General features: G+C 54.1%; 1 protein-coding gene across 1 annotated transcript; it reads right to left on the reverse strand.

Annotated features, from left to right (window-relative positions):
- Positions 1-230: 230 nt before the first annotated feature.
- CTSH (cathepsin H) lies at positions 231-16,118 on the reverse strand. Its single transcript, XM_024742725.1, has 11 exons — positions 16,089-16,118; positions 15,316-15,421; positions 13,681-13,751; positions 12,992-13,096; positions 10,354-10,440; positions 9,537-9,592; positions 7,638-7,719; positions 6,298-6,366; positions 3,415-3,521; positions 1,477-1,602; positions 231-659 (listed from the first exon to the last, which is right to left on the reverse strand). The coding sequence occupies exons 1-11, from the start codon at positions 16,095-16,097 to the stop codon at positions 584-586; spliced, it is 894 nt and encodes a 297-aa protein (XP_024598493.1). The 5' UTR covers positions 16,098-16,118; the 3' UTR covers positions 231-583.
- Between the last annotated feature and the right edge of the window lie 2,268 nt (positions 16,119-18,386).

The following is an 18,386-nucleotide window of genomic DNA, read 5'->3' on the forward strand; positions in this document are numbered from 1 at the left end:
TCCTGGCTCTGCCAGGGCCTGGCACACTAGCTCCTCTTTCCCCATGTGGGGACAGTCAAGATCTCAAATGAAGCCTGTTCTTCCTCCCGGGTCCCGCCTCTGGGAGACAGTGGCGCCAGCACCCACGCCGTCCTCCCAGCCAGAGAGCCGGCCACCCCTTGGTGCCTCCCTCTTAGGAGGCCAGGGCCCGGAGGCAGGCCCAGGCCCCAGCACACAGCCTGACTCAGGGAGGTGCTCACTGAAGGTTTATTCAATAAAGACCACAGAAAAGACTGTCAGTGGAGCTTCCTCCAAATGGGAAGGGCAGCCCTTCTGGGAAGAAAACATTCTTGGTCCATGTGGCGCTGAGTCAGTTAAAAACCCTGCTTCAGGCACATGGCTGGTGGTGACCTCTGTGTCAGAAGACGTGTGTGGGCCTGTTGCTCCATGGAATTCTTCCTCGTCGTTTTCTTTGGGTTTCCAGGCTCGGGGCCCTGGGGGGGTCTCCCACCACTCACTTCCTCCAGGGCAGGGTTTTAGGCCCCAGGCTGCCCGGTCCTCCCTCCATCCACCAACCAGTCGCTGCTGCTGCTGCCGCCCCAGCTCACACCAGGGGGATGGGGTAGGAGGCGCAGGCTGCCAGGCCGCACATGTTCTTCCCGCGCTCCATGAGGAAGTACCTGCACAGAGGGAGGGGCTGAGGCCTGGCTGGCGGCTTCCTCTCCACAGGCCCTTCTGGAACCAAGGTCTGACTCCAGGGATTAGGCCCTCTGAACTTACTCACAAAACAGCAGTACTGGGTTTATCTGACCACCAGGAAATCTCTGACCTGTGAGTAACTTCTCCTTCCCTCCACCTGGCTGCCCCCTGAACTCTCTTCCTTATTCTGTCCATCTCTCACTTGTCCCAGAGTTTGCCGAGGGCCCCGTTCTTAGCCCTGCCTAGGCCCTCATGTAGTTATTTAATCACCACTGGGACCCCTCGGGTAACAGATGAAAACCCCCTTTTCAGATGAGGACACGGAGTCTGAGAGAAGAGACAGGGACAAAGTCCCATCAAGGTATGTACCCAGGCCACCTGATTCCAGCCCCATTCTAGAAGGAGGGGCTGTCAGCCATCGGGTAAACTTGGTGCTTGGATTTCTCACCCACAGGCCCTCCCAGACGCTGGCTTAGTCCCAGCAGGGTCCTGTGTTGTGAACTGTTTCCTAGTGGTGGTCATAGAACCTCCTGAGCCAAATGGACTCCTGTTCTGGACACAGAGTCATCAAAATCTGGGGTGCAGGATGGGAGAGGGGCTGCTGGAGGCTTCTTGGGGGTGTGAGGGTCACATCCTCACGCTCCCCTCTTCCTGGCCCGGGCTAAAGGCTCTGTTCAGCAGCCCCTTCTTGGAAGCCACATTTGAGGTGGAGGAGACCCCCCGCCCGCACACTCCGAGGGCCCCCAGACCTGAGCAATCACGCCCCCTCCCAGCACACGGGACCTGGAAGCTGCTTACCCCTTCATTCCCCACTGGGGACCCCAAGAGTTCTTCACGATCCAATAGGGTATCCCATTTTCTTCTCCATACCCAACAGCCAGGACTGCGTGGTTTACTTTATCTGGAGTTTTATGACAGGAAGTACTGGAAAATGAAAATGAAAGAGGCTTGAAAATATGGAAAATATGTGGGACTTCGGTGGCGGTCCAGGGGTTAGGACTCTGCTTCCACTGCAGGGGACGTGGGTTGGATCCCTGGTAGGGGAACTAAGATCCGGCCTGCCATGCAGTACAGCCAAAGAAAAAAAAAAAAGGGTGATTCGATCACATCCAACAAGTGAATTAGAGCAAGGTTTCCCAAAGCGGGGACTGGGAGGCATTTAAGGTGGTGAATTAACTCTCGTTTAGTCACAGGGAAAGAAAAGTATTCTCTTCAGCCCCTTGGGTTCTTCTCACCCAAAGGAGCAAGATTTAGCGTGGTGCTGGCCCAGCTCTGACACCTGACGCTTTCTGATGCCTCTTTCATAACAGGAGAGAGCAGCCCTCCTGCTGCACCTTCTGAGGGCAACAGTGTCCGGCTGGAGTTTCACATGGCATTGCTTTGTTGCCACTGTATGTAATTTTAAGATTACCTTGTATTTGGGACAATTACACAGGTTTCTCATTTTAGCTAGTGAACTAGTTCTCATGAGGAAACTGAAAATTTCAAGAGGACAAACTGCAGTGGCCGTGTGATCACTGAGCCGACGTGTAACTGAGTTGTTGGTATGTGCCAGGCCCAGGGACGAGGTGCGAGACACCAGCAGCATGCAAAACTCTGCTCCTGGATTTAGGACACCTCCTTCGGCAGGGAGGATGGCAGAGAGGCTACTTCCATACAATGGACCAAGGGCTGTGACGGCTGGGGAGCTGCCAGGAGCCCGAGGGAGGGGATCCAACCAGGTGGGAACGGGGTGGGGCAGGGGCAAGGCTTCCCTGGGGAGGCAGGGGACTCTCATAAAACTATGAGCTCTTCAGTGGGGCAGGGGCACGGGGTGGAACAGGGAGGACGCGGGTGGCTTTGACGGGAGATGAGCTTGGAGAAAGAAGGACCAGATCACAAGGGTTTCCCCGGCCGAGCTAAGACACGAGATGGTGGGGAGATGCTGGAGGATGGAGAAGTTGGAGTGGTGAGAAGGGTGTTCCCGAAGGCTGACTTCTGGCTCCGAGTGGAGGATGGACCAGCGGTGAGGGCACAAGGACAGAGCAGGAAGGAGGCAACGGTGGGCAGAGACACGGGGAGGGAGCGGAGAGTACGCTTCTGAGCAGTGCTAATGGGGCAGCGTCTGGTGAGGGATGGAAACATGCAGGATCTCAGGTTTCCACGGGCCATCCAGCTTGATGCTGCGGCGAGGCCCTTAGATCTGTGGGTCTAATGCTCTGCAGAGACCAGGCTGGCGGATGGAGACTTGGAATTTCTCAGCAAACAGCTGGCCGTGGAGTTCAAGGAGTGTGTGAGAAGAGGGCAGAGGGCTGAGGAGAAAGCCCTGGAGAACACCTGCACTTGGGAATGGCCAGATGACAAGAGGCTATGAAGGAGATGCTACCGGAAGTGGCTGAGCTCAAATTGCAAAACAGGCAAGAGGCCTGGGTGAGACGACACCAGTGTTAGAGAACTCGGGCTTCCTGAAAAACCCTGCGGTGGAGGCTTCAGCACGGGATTCTGGCGTCTGAGAGCAGCCATTTCCCATGTCACATCTTCAGATTTCTGAACACAGGTTTTCATCACGAGAGGCAGCTCTTCTGCTGAGGAAGGGTGAGCTCTGGGCTCAAATGGGGGCCGGGACCCCAGGCCTGACCAACCATGGGACCGCCTCTCCTGCTCCCACTTGGGGACCGTGGATCCTGACCTTCAGGGCTGCAGGCTGATGCACTGGCGGAAGGTGCGAAATGCCCACCCAGCCCCTCCCCGACTCACCTGGAGTAGACACCCTTTTTGTACATCAGAAAGTCATCAGTCACCTCGAAGGCAAAGCTCACAGGGTTGTACAGGGCCACCGCCTCCACCATCGCCTCCTCGTCGTTCTGTGGACAGAGGGGCCGACAGGTGGACACACGTGGCCTCTGCCACCTCCCCACCCCACTTGTGAAATATGGCCCTTTGCCCCAAAGTAGGGGACAGAGGCTCAAAGCAATGATTCTGTGGAGGGAAGAGAAGTCTGTTTTAGGCCAAAAAGCTGCCGCCAAGGGGAAGCTGCCGCCAAGGGGGAGCTGCCCCTCCTTACAGCAGAGCCAAGCCCTGGGTATTGGGGGCTGGTATGGGGGCCCCTGCTCTCTTGCGCCTGAATGGCCGGGATCCTTGGGGTTTTTTATTTGGCTTGTGGGCCCCTCCTCCCAAATCCTGGCTCCCCTGTGACCTCCCTCGGCTTTGCTGGGCTGGACTGCGCGCTCCTCTCTCTCCCCCTCCTTGCTCTGCTCCGAGGGAATCCTGCACCCTTCCGGGTCAGGCCCAGGGTACAGCGTGGACTCATTCGCTCGCTCACTCACAGCCACATGCCAAGGCCCCCCCATGGACCAGGGGCTCCAGGGGGTGCAGAGATGGGTGTGACTCCCCCACTCCCACCCGCAGGAACCCCTGCACCCACAACGCCAGTCTAAGGAGCTTTTTTTGGTAGAACTCAGGGGTTAGAAGTCCATGAGCAGATAAGGCCCAGACGGTGGTAGAAATGTGTGTGTGTGCCCGAGGCGGATGCATCCCCGTCCAATGGGGAAGGTGGCATGAGGAAGTCAGAGGCTTCCTGGAGGCTGTGGCTTTGGAACAGAGCTGCGGAGACTGGGCGAGAGCAGCAGTTGCAATCACCAGGGGAGCTTTACAAAATCCCAGTGCCCAGGCTGCGCCCCAGACGATTACATCAGCATCTCCAGGGTGGGTCCCATGCAGCAGGATTTCTTAAAGCATCCCTGCTGGGACCCGCTGGGTTAGCGCGAGCTAAGGAGGCCATTCCCCTGGCTGGAGACTTAGGGAGTCGAAATGAGGGTGAGCTGAGGCCAGGGCTCTGCTGAGGGAGGGTCAGGTTGGAGGGGCTGGGGCACCAGCCCTTCCTCCGTCCTACCTCCGTGGAGGGGCAGGCAGTGACACAACTGCAAAGAGCAAACAGCTGCCTGATAAGCAAGCCGCTCCCTTCCCTGTGCTCAGAAAAGGCCTTGTGAGCACAGACAGGTCAGGGCAGATGAGACTAGGAAGGCACGGAGGCCTGCTCACCTAGAGGGGGAGCATGTCGTGGGGCCAGCCGTTCCTGTGGCCATCCCTCGGCCCTGCCAAGGAGGGCCGGACGCCAGTGCTGGCCTGCTCTTAGGGCCCTGCAGGTGCCATGGGCAAGGCTCTCCTGGGCACCAGGCAAAAGGGATACCTTTGAGCTCCCGGTTCACTGCCTAATGGGATACGAATGGGCCAGAGTCGGTCAGCCCTTGGTGAGTGTATCTAAGAGAAACTGGCTCTTGTTTTTTTTTTTTTTTTTTTGTGGTACGCGCCCTCTCACTGTTGTGGAGCACAGGCTCCAGACACGCAGGCTCAGTGGCCATGCATGGCTCATGGGCCCAGCCGCTCCGCGGCATGTGGGATCTTCCCGGACCGGTGCACGAACCCGCGTCCCCTGCATCGGCAGGCAGACTCTCAACCACTGCGCCACCAGGGAAGCCCACTGGCTCTTGTTTGAAGATAAATCTACCATAGTCAGAAACATCCCAAATACAGGGTGTAGATTTTGGAATGACACGGTTTCCGTTCAAATCCAGCTTCCACTTCTAGCTTTGTGGCCTTGGGCACGTTACTTAACCACTCTGAACCTTTCTTCACCTATAAAATGAAGGTGATAATGACATTTATCTCCTAGGGTTGTCTTGATAATACATGTTAAGTGGTTGGTATAGCTCCTGTCAGCACTCCATAAATTTCATTACTGTTGCTGACTGCATGGCACATGCTTTAATTAAATGGTAGCTACTGTCATTACACAGTCATCACGTTTGTGATTTACGCACACATTTGTGGGCACACACCCTCAGCCTACTGCTCTCATCAGCACACGTCACACCTACACACACCCGTGGAAATATTCTTTCACTCTTTATGCATGTTCGCCCATGCTTGCAAACATGCCAACAGTGGAGTCACGAGGGCTGTTCACACTTATTCCAGCTCCCTCTCGGACAGAGTATGGTTTGTGCTGTACTGAAGTTATGGACTTCCCCATCTACTTGAGGTTAGGTGTGGCTGTGTAACTTGTTTTGGATTTAAGAGCCAGTGCATAATTTACCACTCTTTCCATCTGCCTGGGTCCTGGAGTGAAGCCAAGGACACAGAGAACAGCCCTGCTTAAACCAAGGGACATGTCACACGAATGAGACATAAAATCTGATTGTTTTAAGCCATCCAGAGTTTGGAGCTGTTCCTACAGCATAACCTGGTTTATCCTGACTGACACACATTCATACTCTGTGCATTCACATTCAATCTCTCACACACATACCTGATATCACACACATCCTCACATCCTCTTTGGTAGGATGGGGATTAATTCTTGCATTTTACAGACAAGAAAACTGAAACACAAGACGGAAGAGTCGTACAGACCCAGGTCAGAACCAGAGCACCCGAATGCGTCTCTTGCTCTTTCCCTCCTGTCTTCCATCCTGCCCCCGTCATGGTGATTGAGATTCAAGGATAATCAAAACTCGTGAGTCAAAGTGATGTGCTGCTCAGAAAGGCTGCCCTGCAGTGCCCACTGGCCATCTGACGGCAGTGGAGACTGGCCTCCTGATCCGAACACGTTCCCTATCCGAGAGAAGGATCGGTACTCACCATTGTGATGTTGGCTACATCCTTGACAAAAGCAATGGCCTTACTGGGCTGGAACTTGCAGTCACCATCCTGTTCAGGGTGGCAAAGGTCATGGGATACAGGTTAGGGATGCTCGGCCCCGGGCTGAGACTTCAGTCCTCCCCTATGCAATTTGATAACATTTATAAAGCAAAAGCTACAGGTCCCAGGGCCTGGGTGATGAGGTCACTTATGAGAGAACTAGAGGCCTCCTTGCCCTCAAGGACCTCACAGTCTAGTGGGAGGAAAGGGTCCTGTGCTGGCTTTGGCAGAGGTGGGCTCGCATGGCACCTGCTGGGAGCACAAGGAAGGGGCCAGTCTCAGCCCAAGGAACTTCACCTGCAAGAGGCAGGTGCAGAGGACACACGGAGGGAAGATCAAGCCCTTCTGAGGCGGGAGAGACGGTCAGGATGACAAGAAGGCAGGACCTGACGTTTAGGAACCAGCAAGTGGGTGGGTGGGAGCAGAAGGCTTATGAAGGGGAGAGTGAAGTAAAAGCCAAGACTGGGAAGACAGATCTGTGCGACGTGGGGGGAGGGCAGGCCTCGAAAGGCAGGCCGAAGAGTCTGGAGTTTCTCTTGCAGGCCCGGAGGAGCCTTTGAAGAGTTCTGAACAAGGCAGGGTGTGGTCAGAGCTGAGTCTCAGAGGCCACTCTGGCGGCCCCTGGGTGGGTGGGTGGGGCAAGGAGAGGGCACCCACAGTGATCTAGGGTGAAGGGAAGCCAAGGTCCGAGTGCAGGCAGGGACACAGAATGGACCAAAGGAGCAGATGCGAGAAGGTCTAAGTTGGTCAGAAGGCTGACTGAGGTGAGGTCTGGGTCAGGGGGCCGCCCCAAGAACGGACCACTGGCCGCCAAGACATTTTAGGGAAGGGTGGTCCTCCCATCGCTGAGAGGGGAGATACAGGAGGAATCCCAGGTTTGTGGGACAGTCGAGGTGTCCAGCCGTGCACAGGCGGGGTTGAGGTGATGGCAGGGGAGGCCCTGGACAAAGCGGGTATGGGCCCAGGAGTGCTGTCCGCACAAACGGGGAGGGAAGAAGCCAACAGACGGCGTCCCGGTGCACTCACGGCAGGGCGGGGCAGCCTGATGGTGCTGCCACACACAGGGCAGTAAGAGCCCCCCCGGCTGGCTGACAGATGGGGCTTGGGCAAGTAGAAGAGGGGAAAAAGTGAGCTGCAAGAGACAATTCTGAGAATCCAGGTGGAAGTAGGGGGTCCTCCAGGGGGGTGCAGGGGAAGAGATGTGTTCCGAGGCTGGGACAAGAACGGAGATGGGGAGCACTACAGATCAAGAAGAGAGAGCCCAGGCTGCCCAGAGTTACCTGGCCTTTGTAGGGGTAGGTGTCTTCACCCATGATGCCCTTGTTGTACCGGATGTACTCGAAGGCCTGGCTGGGGAGACCCCTGCAAGAAGCATACACATCTGTGCCCACCTGAGACTGGCCCCGATGGAGGCGGGGCCTGCAGGGGCTGGAGCTTGGAGATGTTTGCCCTGGCAGGGCTGGGAGGCCGTGGTTGGGGCATATCCCAGGGGCAGAGAAGTCTCTGAGGGGCTAGCAATGCCACCCTGTTTGCCCGGCCCCAGGATACAGCTCAACAGACTCAGAAGAGGCTATCAAGGAGGGTCCAAGGTCCAGCCACACATGCTTCCGTGGGACAGAGACCTCTGGAAGCCAGGCCCCTCGCTCTGTCAGGAACAGGACCCGACAGGATCTGCCCAGCTGACTGTCGTTGCCACCACCGTGTCCACTGGGCCCCGCCTGGGCAGGCGCTCTGCAAACATGACTTTCCAACCCCTCGGAACACCGGGAGGTAGCTGCTGTTACTTCTTGAAGCTCAGAAAGGCTGAACAACTTGCCCAGGGCCCCAGAGCTACAGCCAGGATCTGGTTCCAAAGGTGGCTCTTTCACCTCGTGTTGCCTCCTGGAGTAAAGAAGACTCAACAGCTCTCCAGCCACGACTCCCCATCAATCTCCTGTCCCTTCTGGGTTTTGTCCAGAGCATCTGTCACCACCCCACCTGCGGCACAGCTAGAACATTAGCTGCTGTATCCCTCGTGCCTACATGTAGGGCAGGTGCTGTCGTACTTGCTGAATGAACGAAAAAATGAAGTAAACCAAAGCAAACAGATCCCTCGGAAAAATGGTGGGGCCCCAGGATGCCCTTTCAGACTTGTGATGGGTGGTGTTTATAAGTTGCAAAGAGGAAAGAGACCAAAAAGCCATGAGGCTAACCATGATATGATGGTGGATCAGCAACTAGGCCGTGGCTTCACCCCCGACTCCCAGACGCCGCCTGAGCGTGGAGGCCCTCGTGCTGGCTCTGTCAGAGCAGGTGGAGCACCGGGCCTTCCCAGGACTCGCTGGAGAGAGGGATGGGCTGCAGGTAGGCGAGCGGAGGCGAGGCTGGGAGCGTGCCCTAGGGGAGCACGAGGGCCTGGCTTTACACACGTATGTTCTGGGAAAGCCGCTCATCCCGAGGAAAGGTCTCAGAGCACGTGAGGAGGAGATGAGGGCTGGAGACACAGAGAAACGTGGGTAAATCCCTAAGAACCCGTGGGTCGGGGGAATTCCCTGGCGGTCCAGTGGTTAAGACTCGGTGCTTTCACTGCTGTGGACTCGGGTTTGATCCCTGGTCGGGGCATTAAGATCCCGCAAGCCATGTGGTATGGCCAAAAAAATAAATTAAAAAAATAATAATAAATAAAAGGGCCAGGAAAGCAGGCCCAGCAGAGACGCAGCCTTTATGCCTGAACCCTGCACCACATCTACAGGAAAGCTCCTCGACGCGGCCTGCCAAGCTGGGGTGGCTAGAGCTTTAGAGAACCTGTGGAAAGGCCAAACGCAGACACCTGTGTGTGGATCTTGGTTTTGGAGGATGGTGTGCTTCTCATTCTATTAATTCTTTCGGCCACTCGCCAGAGGCCTTGGTGGCCGGTGAGGCCAAGTGTGCTGTGGGGTGAAATCCGGGTGACACCAGGGAACGAGGACGGATCTTGGAACCAGCCAGGCCTGGGCTTGCATTACAGCTCTGCCCGTTCCAGCTGAGGGACCTTGGGCGTGTGAGGTGACCTTCCCCCTCCACAAGCGGGGCCGATTTTGTTCCCACCGAGGGCAGAGGCTGTGGCAGTGCCCCACCCGTACGAGGCCCAACAGAAGTGACCCCGGGAAATGAGCAGGGGCTTTGGGCCCCCCAGCCCCCCACCCCGGTCAGGGCCGTACCCTTGGCAGCCATGATTGTTGAAGTTCTGGGCGCAGTCCACCAGCTGCTGCTCGGCCTGGAGGGAGGAACGCACGCCCGGTGAGCTGAGCGCCTCCAGCGCCATGCCTCCCGAGCCGACCCACACCTGCAGCCCCGCCCGCCCGGGCCCAAGGGCACCAGATGCTAAGCTTCCAGAGGGCAAGGGTTGTCTCCCCAGCAGCCAGCCCCTGTCGGGGAGAAGCTCAGCGATGGCCTGGCAGCCAAGCGGGCAGGTGAGAGGGCGCGGGGGCCCTGGCGGTGTGCACGTATGTGCGGCTCCTGGGGTCCCGTGGTGGCAGATGAGAGGGGGAGGGGACAGGCCTTCCCTCAAGCTGGTTCCTGGTGGCCCTCACCAGCCTTGCCGGCCCCTCTTCCCCACATAGGAGGCAGCGGCTGGGCAGTCACCCCTCACTCCAGGGGCTCAGGAGTCCCCGCTCACTCTTCCTTGCCTGAAGGTAACCAGCTTGAGAGGGGCACAGTTCCTACAGGGCTGCCACCCAGGCAGGCTCTGCTCTCGGAAGGCCCCAGGTGGCCACACCGAGGAACACCCCGATCCACCCACGGATGAGCCCTTGGGCCATCTCCTCAACAAGCCTCATTCCTTCTGAAGTGTCAGCTGAGGTCTGCACGCTGCATGTCCGTGAGGCTGGGACACCTGAAGTCCAACTGAAATGGCAGTGTCAGCAAAAGCCACAAAGAAGCCTGACGGCCCAGGCCGGGCCCTCCGAATCAGGCCTTGGAGTGAAGCTGTGACCCCTCTCCCGCATCCCTCCCCCAGCACCATGGCTGATCGCTCACCAAAGAGGGCAGCCTCCCAGTTGCTATGGCGACAGCAGACTCCAGGGCCCCGGTGGTGGAGAAGGTCCAGCAACTGCCGCAGCTGCCCTAGAGGCCAAGGGGAGGGGGAGGGAGGTCAGGGACCAGGACCCCGCGGGCTCCCGTGACTTCAGCTGACAAAGCCCTGGCCCACACTGTCCACTCTGACCCTCACGAGGCCCGCGAGGCCGGCATCCTTCTCCCCGTGTTGCAGACGAGGAGGCCGAGGCTCGCACAGGGGAAGCAGCGGCCGCCACCGCTCACGAGCGCCCGTGCACTCCCAATCTTGGGCCCCCGCTACCAACTCCCACTGGCCTACACGGCCAGAGCCCTCCCTCCGACCCCACTCTGTGCTCTTCTGTTCCTCGGAATCTTTTTTTGGCATGCGGGATCTTAGTTCCTCGACCAGGGATGGAACCCATGCCCCGGCAGTGGAAGCGCAGGGTCTTAACCACTCGACCGCCAGGGAAGTCCCTCTACTTCTGAATCTTATGCTGGCTCGTCTTCTTCCCACTGTCTTCCAACAGAAGGACTCGCCAGAGTCCTGTTTCTAGAAGCTTCTCTCTCACCTTTCCACCTCGAATCTCACCCACAGTCCCAACTGTTAAACTGACAACTCCCCAAACGCTCAGCCCTCACCTCCACCCAGGCCCAGACACCCTGTCTCCCAGATGATCCCACCCGTATATGCCCCAAACCCCTCAGACTCTGCGTGTCCTGCCCCACCCGTCCATCTCCCCGTCCTCTGCCACGGTCACTGCCGCTGCCCGGCCACCTTCCTCCTGGCGCCTCCCGAGGGCTCAGAGTCGGGCGCTGGAACTGCCAGCCTGGTCCAAATCATAGCTCTGCCCCACACCCACCGTGCGACCTGGGCGAGCTGCTGCCCACTCTGACCCTCGGTCTCATCATTTGTAACGTGGGAACAGCCGTGCTTGCCTCACAGGGCTGTTTGTCAGAGGGGTAGATGAGATCCTGCCCGTCGTGCAGTTACCCCACGGGCTCCGTAATATTAGCTGTTGTTTGTGTTTTTCTCTCAGCCGCATCTTGGTCTCTTTTCTGCCCCTTGCTGGTTCAGTCTTCCATATTTTACTTCTGAAACTTCTCCTAAGATTCCCGCCTTCGCTGTCCTTGTTGAGTCCTCACTGCTGTCTCCCTGGAAAGAGCCTTCACCCTACCCCGGGCCCCAGTTCTTCCTCTCAAAGCCTTCCCTCGGCAGGGAGGGAGGGCCTGGTCAGAGCGTCTCTGGCTGGTCAGAGGCTGGGCTTGGCCACCACTGCAGGAGGCAGGGCAGGGCCGAGTGGCCAGCACTGGCCTTGAGTAGAGACCTGGATGGAAGGGCCCTCTGTCATCTGCTTGCCTTGTACCTTCAGCGCTTCCTCCTCTGTAAAGTGAGAAACCCTCAAGGCTGCTGAGCTAATGTCAGATCCGGTCACCGCATGGTGTCTACAGCGAGAGACCACACACACCCATGAGGGTAATCGCCTTGTTCTGGCCCCTCCGCCCCGGGGCTCCGTCCTGCCCGAGGGTCAGTTAACACAAGGACCCGGAACGTTCTTGGCAGACTTCCCCTTCTCACCTGCCCACAGGGTGAGCAGGTTTCGGGCTTCCACATTTAACGCTTGTTGCTTTGAACGGTCGTGGAATTCTCAGATGGTCTAAAAGCTGCCTTTGGGGCTTGGGGCAGAGGGCTGACTTCATTCTACCCCTCCGACTGCTGGGAGGGGAGACTTGTCTCGGCTTCCGGGTGCTGGTTTAAACGTCTAGATCACTAGGCAGGTTCTGGGAACCCAGTGAGCCTGGGAGGATTTGGAGCTGTGCCATGTGGCGTTAAGGAAAGGGAGAAAATGTTTCTCATGGAGAGTTTCAGTGGAAAGCAAAGTGCTTCCAGGAGGGAAACCTTCACCTGTATTTCCTGGGATCGAGAGGTCGGCATCTTCCTGAAGAAGGCCACTGCACTGTCACTTCCAGGGGACACAAGGGGTGGGTCCGGACTCTCCAGGACAGAGCAATGTGCTGGGACCCTCCAGCCAGCGGCCGGGTCCTCACCTCTGTGAGTGCGGGGAAGACGCCGCCACTCCCCTTGCCAGGCATGCTGTGCCCTGTGGGGGTGCTCCTGAGAACAGGTCTGAAACGCTGGGTTCCATTCTGTTCGCTAACCACCTGCACCTCCCTTGTGGGAAAGCAGCCAGCCAGGGAGGGGCTGGGCCCTGGTGCCTCGTGCAGCGTATGGAGGACAGGGAAGAAAAGATGTGTGGGCAGTAGGAACGGGGTCCCGCCCGGTGTGCAGTTACTGAAGGGCACAGAGAACGTGATGTTTTGGGTGACTGTAGAAGAGACCTAGGGCCAACGGGGAACTTTACACAGTGGGGTGGAACAAGGGGGATGGGTAAACTTCAGCCCAATGAAGAAATACGCTTTTATCCCCCAGAGCCATCCATAAAAACAATGACCTCCCAGCCTTTCAGAGGAAGGCAGCTAGAGAGATGATGAGAAAAAAAATAGAGTTGGGGATATACTCTCTGTGTTTTGGGATTCTTTTGAGTTTTTCTTCCTGGCATACTGCCTGAAAATGTGGCTATTTGGTGTGTGTGGGGGGAAAGGTGGGGATTGTCATGCATACCTGATTTTTCACTGGTGAGACAAAATTTCCTTTTTTCCGCCAGTCCATGGAGGGTGGGTAGGGACCAGTACCCCGAAGGTAGTTACCTTTGGTGGCTGAGCAATTCTGAAACAACGAATTACATTTTTTTCAGGGGGAAGAAGAGAAACCGTTTTGATGGAAAAGTATGTCATTAAAGTGGAATCACCAAGAGAGAATAAGAAAGACTGTAGCTGTCAGAACCATCCCACCTCTACCCGTTGGTTCCAAATGCTAAATGACAGGTCCTTCTGGGAGCCCAGATTGGGGGTCGTTAGGACAGGGTAGGCGGGTTTAGCAAATAAAGATACAGTTCACTCAGTTAAATTTGAATTTCAGATAAATGATGAATAAGTCTGTAGTGTCTGTCCTTTGCAATATTTAGGATATACTTATGCTAAAACACTATTTGTTGTTTATCCGAAATTCAGTTTTAAGGGGCAACTGTATTTTCTCCAGCAACTCTAAGTTTGGGGTCTGCAAGAGGCCATGAGCATGGACTGACAAACTGCTGGGAGCTGACGTGTCTGGATCCCCCAAGAACCTGGGGGGGGGCTCCCCAGCTGCAGCTGGCGAGGGGCCGAACCGCTCTGGAAGCAGAGCGGGCTATGAGCTGATTCCAAAGGTTTGAGCGAAAAGACTCAGGTTTGGTCACAATGAATCACACCCACCTGAGGTTCTGACCAAAGATACTTGCGTTTTAATTCAGCAAAGCTCATGTCTGAAAACTGGTTCGGTCCCACTGAAAAAGAGAAGGAAAACCCATAAATGAACAAAAAAACACAACAAAAAAGAGGAGCTCAGTAAGTCACTAATAAAGAGAAAAAATAATGAAACGCCACGTTCACGTGTGTCCGATTTACAGCCCCCTGCAACTTGGCTCCTTCAAATTTTTAAATGTCGTGTACAGTTGACCCTTTCAAAAAAAGTTTTTTTTTAATTTATTTTTTAGTGAAGTATAGTTGGTTTTACAGTTGACCCTTGAACCGCATGGTTTGAACTGGGCAGATGCACTTACACACAGATTTTTTTCAATAGTAAACACTGCAGTGCAACACGATCCCAGGTGGGTTGGATCCTTGGTTGCAGAACCGTGGAGACAGAGGAACTGGGTATACAGAGAAACCGTGTGTGTGGAGGGCAGACTATACATTTTACTCAGATTCTCAGCGGTGCAGAGGGTCAGTGCCTCTAACCCTGCATTGTTCAACTGTAATCCAATATACCAAGGTCAACTTCACTGTGCTTCAGAATTCCCTGGGGAGCTTGCCTTCTCTTTCTTTCTCTTTCTTTTTTTTTCGTAATATTTATTGATTTATTTTGGCTGCGCCAGGTTTTAGCTGTGGCACACGGGATCTTCGCTGCGGCATGTGGGATCTTTAGTTGCAGCATGAGGACTCTTAGCTGTGGCACGCATGCGGGATCTAGTTCCCTGACTAGGGATTGAACCCGGGTCCCCTGCACTGGGAGTGCAGGGTCTTACCCACTGGACCACCAGGGAAGTCCCATGGGGGAGTTTTTCCACAGTACAAATGTCTGGGCTGCACCCTGGAGATGCAGACGTCATGGGTCTGGGGTGGGGCCTGGGCACCCATATTTTTAGATACCCCATCAGTGAGTCTGGTGAACGGCAGGGTACAGAACCAGCACACCTGCGCCAACTGCCTGGCCACCTGCCACCTCCTTCAGTCTTCCTAACCCGCGAGGGGAGCGTTATCCTCTCTACTTTACAGTCAAGTAAAACTTCAGAGCGGGGTCACACAGTCAATACTGGGCAGAAGTGAGATTCAAGCTCTGGTTTCCTTCCACCTCATGCTTTTGACCACAATACCAACTTGGCTGACACTACCGTCATTTCTGAGCCCTCAGTATACATGCAGTGTGTGTGTGTTTCTAGTGAAACTAACCCGGAGGGAAGGCAGGTGTCCTAAGAGGCTGCTCATGAGTCCAGGGCACGTCTCTAAAGAGGCTGCCCCAACAGCAATCCAGGGGCTTAGCCTCTGGGCTGGACCCACAGATGGCAGGAACAGGGCAGGGCTTCTGTACACCTCCCGTAAACTTCACAACCATCCAGGGGTACCAGCATGGTCCTAAAGCTACAACCCCTTGAATCTCAGAAAATAATGGGGGAGCCAGAATCTGAGGTCAGCCAAGCCCAGCTTCAGAGCCTGGCTTGCTGCTCTGTCCACCCCAAGCCCCTAGTGGGCCCTTTAATCAGTGGCGCCACTCATTGATTTCCTTCCCCATCTGAGATGCTCCCTCCTGCCATGGGCGAGAAGCCCGCAGGAAAGGTGTCCCCACGGTACTTTTGAATGTGTGGTTCCCGGCGTTGTGGGCATTGATCTTCCTCCAGTTGCTGACAAACGCCTGCAGCCTGTGGTGGTACTCCTCCGAGCTGTATTTCTTTTGGTGCTGAAACAAAACACATCAGCAATAAGTCACAGAAACAGAATGCAGCTCACCAGAGGGAGACAGTTTTGTTTTCTAAGAGGAGGATTGCAGGTTTTCTTTCTGCCACGATTCTCAGGCCAAATCTGTATCACAGGCAGGACACTGCCCTGGGTCTCTGTAGTGAAAGTCAGGAAGTTACAAAGCAACCCCCCCCGCCCCCCGCTGCCTCTGGGGACCTGTGGCCAGAATGAAGCCCATGCAGCTGCCAGAGAGTCAGCCAAGAGATCAAGAGGCCCTGGTGAAGGACCTGCCAAGTGCAGGTCACCTCTGGACGCCGCAACTGGTACTAGGTCAAGTTAATGGCAGAAATCACCATGTTTCAAAAATACACACACTAGCGTTTTCCAACTGATTTTGCAGCAAACACACAATGTGACGTGAATACAAAATACAGAAATGAATCTCAAGGCTTGAAAGGCTGCTAGCCAACTTCATCACTGGGGACCACTGTTTGGAAGGAATTCACTTAACTGAATCGTTCCCAGTGTTTGACCGATTCCCAGTTGGGAAAGACCCAGGGAGATGGGGTTGGAAAATCCCTCTTCATTATCTCAAATCCAGCACAGTTTCGTTTGATAACAGGAAACTTAGTGAAGTGAAAAACTTCAGAAAGAAGGTGGACACTGACCTGCAACATCCATGACTTAAAGTGAAACTTCTCTGCAAAAAGAAAAAAGAAAAAAAAAAAATTAGGCCTGGGTGTCTCGCAGTAACGTCTATAGCCAAGTAGGGCACATCAGAACTGATTTGCATTTTAGGGAGCTGGGCTAAATTTAAAGCACCCAAAATGGTGTCATCTAATGCTGAACGTGAAGAGGAACTCAAACTCTTACCGCTTTTGTACTCCAAATTAATTTTGAAAAACGACATGCCATTAACCTATAGTATTAAAAGTCAGGATAGTGGTGGTCCTTAGTGGGGGTAGAGAGGGGGCTTCTGGAGTGCTGGTGATGTTCTATGTCTTCATCTGGGTGCTGGTTTCACGAGTATGTTTAGATTATGAAAATTCATTAAAATGCATATTTAATGATTTGTGCCTTTTTCTGCGCTATACTTCAGGAAGAAGTTAATTTCAAAACCTATATATCCCAAGTGTGGGCAAAATTTTGTTAAAGGGACAGATGGTAAACATCTTAGACTTCGCTGTCTCTACAGTCTGTTACAACTACTCAACTCTGCCCTTGTGTGTGAAAATGAAGGGGTGTGACTGTTTCAATAAAACTTTATTCACAAAAAACGGGCTGGCCAGTCATTTGTAGACCCCTGCTATATCCACCCTTGTACATTTTTAAGCTATCTAAAAACTGCACTTCAAATGTTCATAGCTGCAACGCGGGGCACAGGCCCCGGACGCACAGGCCCAGCGGCCGTGGCCCACGGGCCCAGCCGCTCCGCGGCATGTGGGATCCTCCCAGACCGGGGCACGAACCCGCGTCCCCCGCATCGGCAGGCGGACTCTCAACCACTGCGCCACCAGGGGAGCCCGACCCTTGTACATTTTTAAGCTATCTAAAAACTGCACTTCAAATGTTCATAGCTGCAAAGGATGTATTCCAGCTTATTGTAAAGAATGACATATAAAAATAAGACTGTTACATCATTCTTTTAAAGCCGGCCAAAAAGATCCACGATACCATCATGATTTGATATCCACCATCAGTAACACGAACAAGCCCTTCTATAAGAGCTGGATATTTCAGATAGTTTCTTCTTCTCCTCGAACGCCCATCTCCACCCACATCTCACAGAATTTTACCCTAAGGGAGTATCTGTTTATACTTGGTCGCTCTAGCATCCTTTTATGCAACAACAAGAACAGAAAGTATAAATTGAAATTACTGTTACTCCCTGTGACCCATATGCCTCTGACTATTATAAAAATTTATTCTGGATTAAGTCATCATCATCACCATCATTATTAACACTGATTAAAACATGTCAAATATGCCTTATGAAAAGTATTTGTTAAACATAAAAAGTAAACTTGTATTGGAAAGGCATCTCTTAATGAGGTAAATTAAACTTTACTAACAACCCCCCTCCCCATGGATTTATATATTCACGGGTGAATATTACCGATTTTCTTGAATGGGTTAGCATTAATTCTGGTCTTTGTCTCAGCCCTTTGAAAGGCCTGAGAAATTCTGCTCAAATAAACAGGATTGTTCATTGCTTACTGCTTCTGGGAACAGAAGGCAATTTTTAGAGCAATGTCACTCAATTCCTTGCACTCCTTCCTACGCCCCAAATAACATGGTGCTCTATTATGCAACATTATTTCTAGGACCCCGGCAGCTGATACTTTGGTGAGGTCCTCTCTTCTCTTGGAAGTAAAGGGTTTGGAAATAGATTCCCTGTCTGTGCCGGTATCACTTACAACTTTTTTTGTGTTTCCCCACTGATCTACACCCCACAGTTTGAAGATCACTGTTGTATGGAACTTAGGATCTCCCCCTGTGGGTCACAGATCTGTTCCAGAAAGCAAGTGATAGCCATTTTCCCTGGGGAAGAAATGCACATTTCCCCAATATATGCCCTGCGTGGGGTTTCAGAGGATTGCAAATCCTAGTTAAGGCCTGCTACAGCGGATGGCTTCAGAGGAAGACAGATCTCAATTTAGGACCAGGATTTAAGGCAGATGGAGTTTAGGACAACTGACCAGTGTTTGCCTCCAGAGGTTTCAAAAGCAACAAGCAGGTGTGAAAACCCAGTATTAGTTCTCATTCGCTGGAGGTCAGCAGAAGAAAAAGCCAGAGATGATCTTGGGCGAGAGAGATCTCTGGTGACCTTTCACCCCAACCTCAGATAGATCCATTTCAATCCATTGTGACTTTTGGAAGAAAGCACACATCCTTTATGTACCGCCCTGTCTCGGGGACCATGTGGGAGTGTCTAGAACAGGAATTAGCCTGTTTTTGTATGGCCC

This window comes from Neophocaena asiaeorientalis, unplaced genomic scaffold (genome assembly GCF_003031525.2).
Source record: "Neophocaena asiaeorientalis asiaeorientalis breed wild unplaced genomic scaffold, Neophocaena_asiaeorientalis_V1.1 scaffold155, whole genome shotgun sequence".
NCBI classification, from domain to species: Eukaryota; Metazoa; Chordata; class Mammalia; order Artiodactyla; family Phocoenidae; genus Neophocaena; species Neophocaena asiaeorientalis.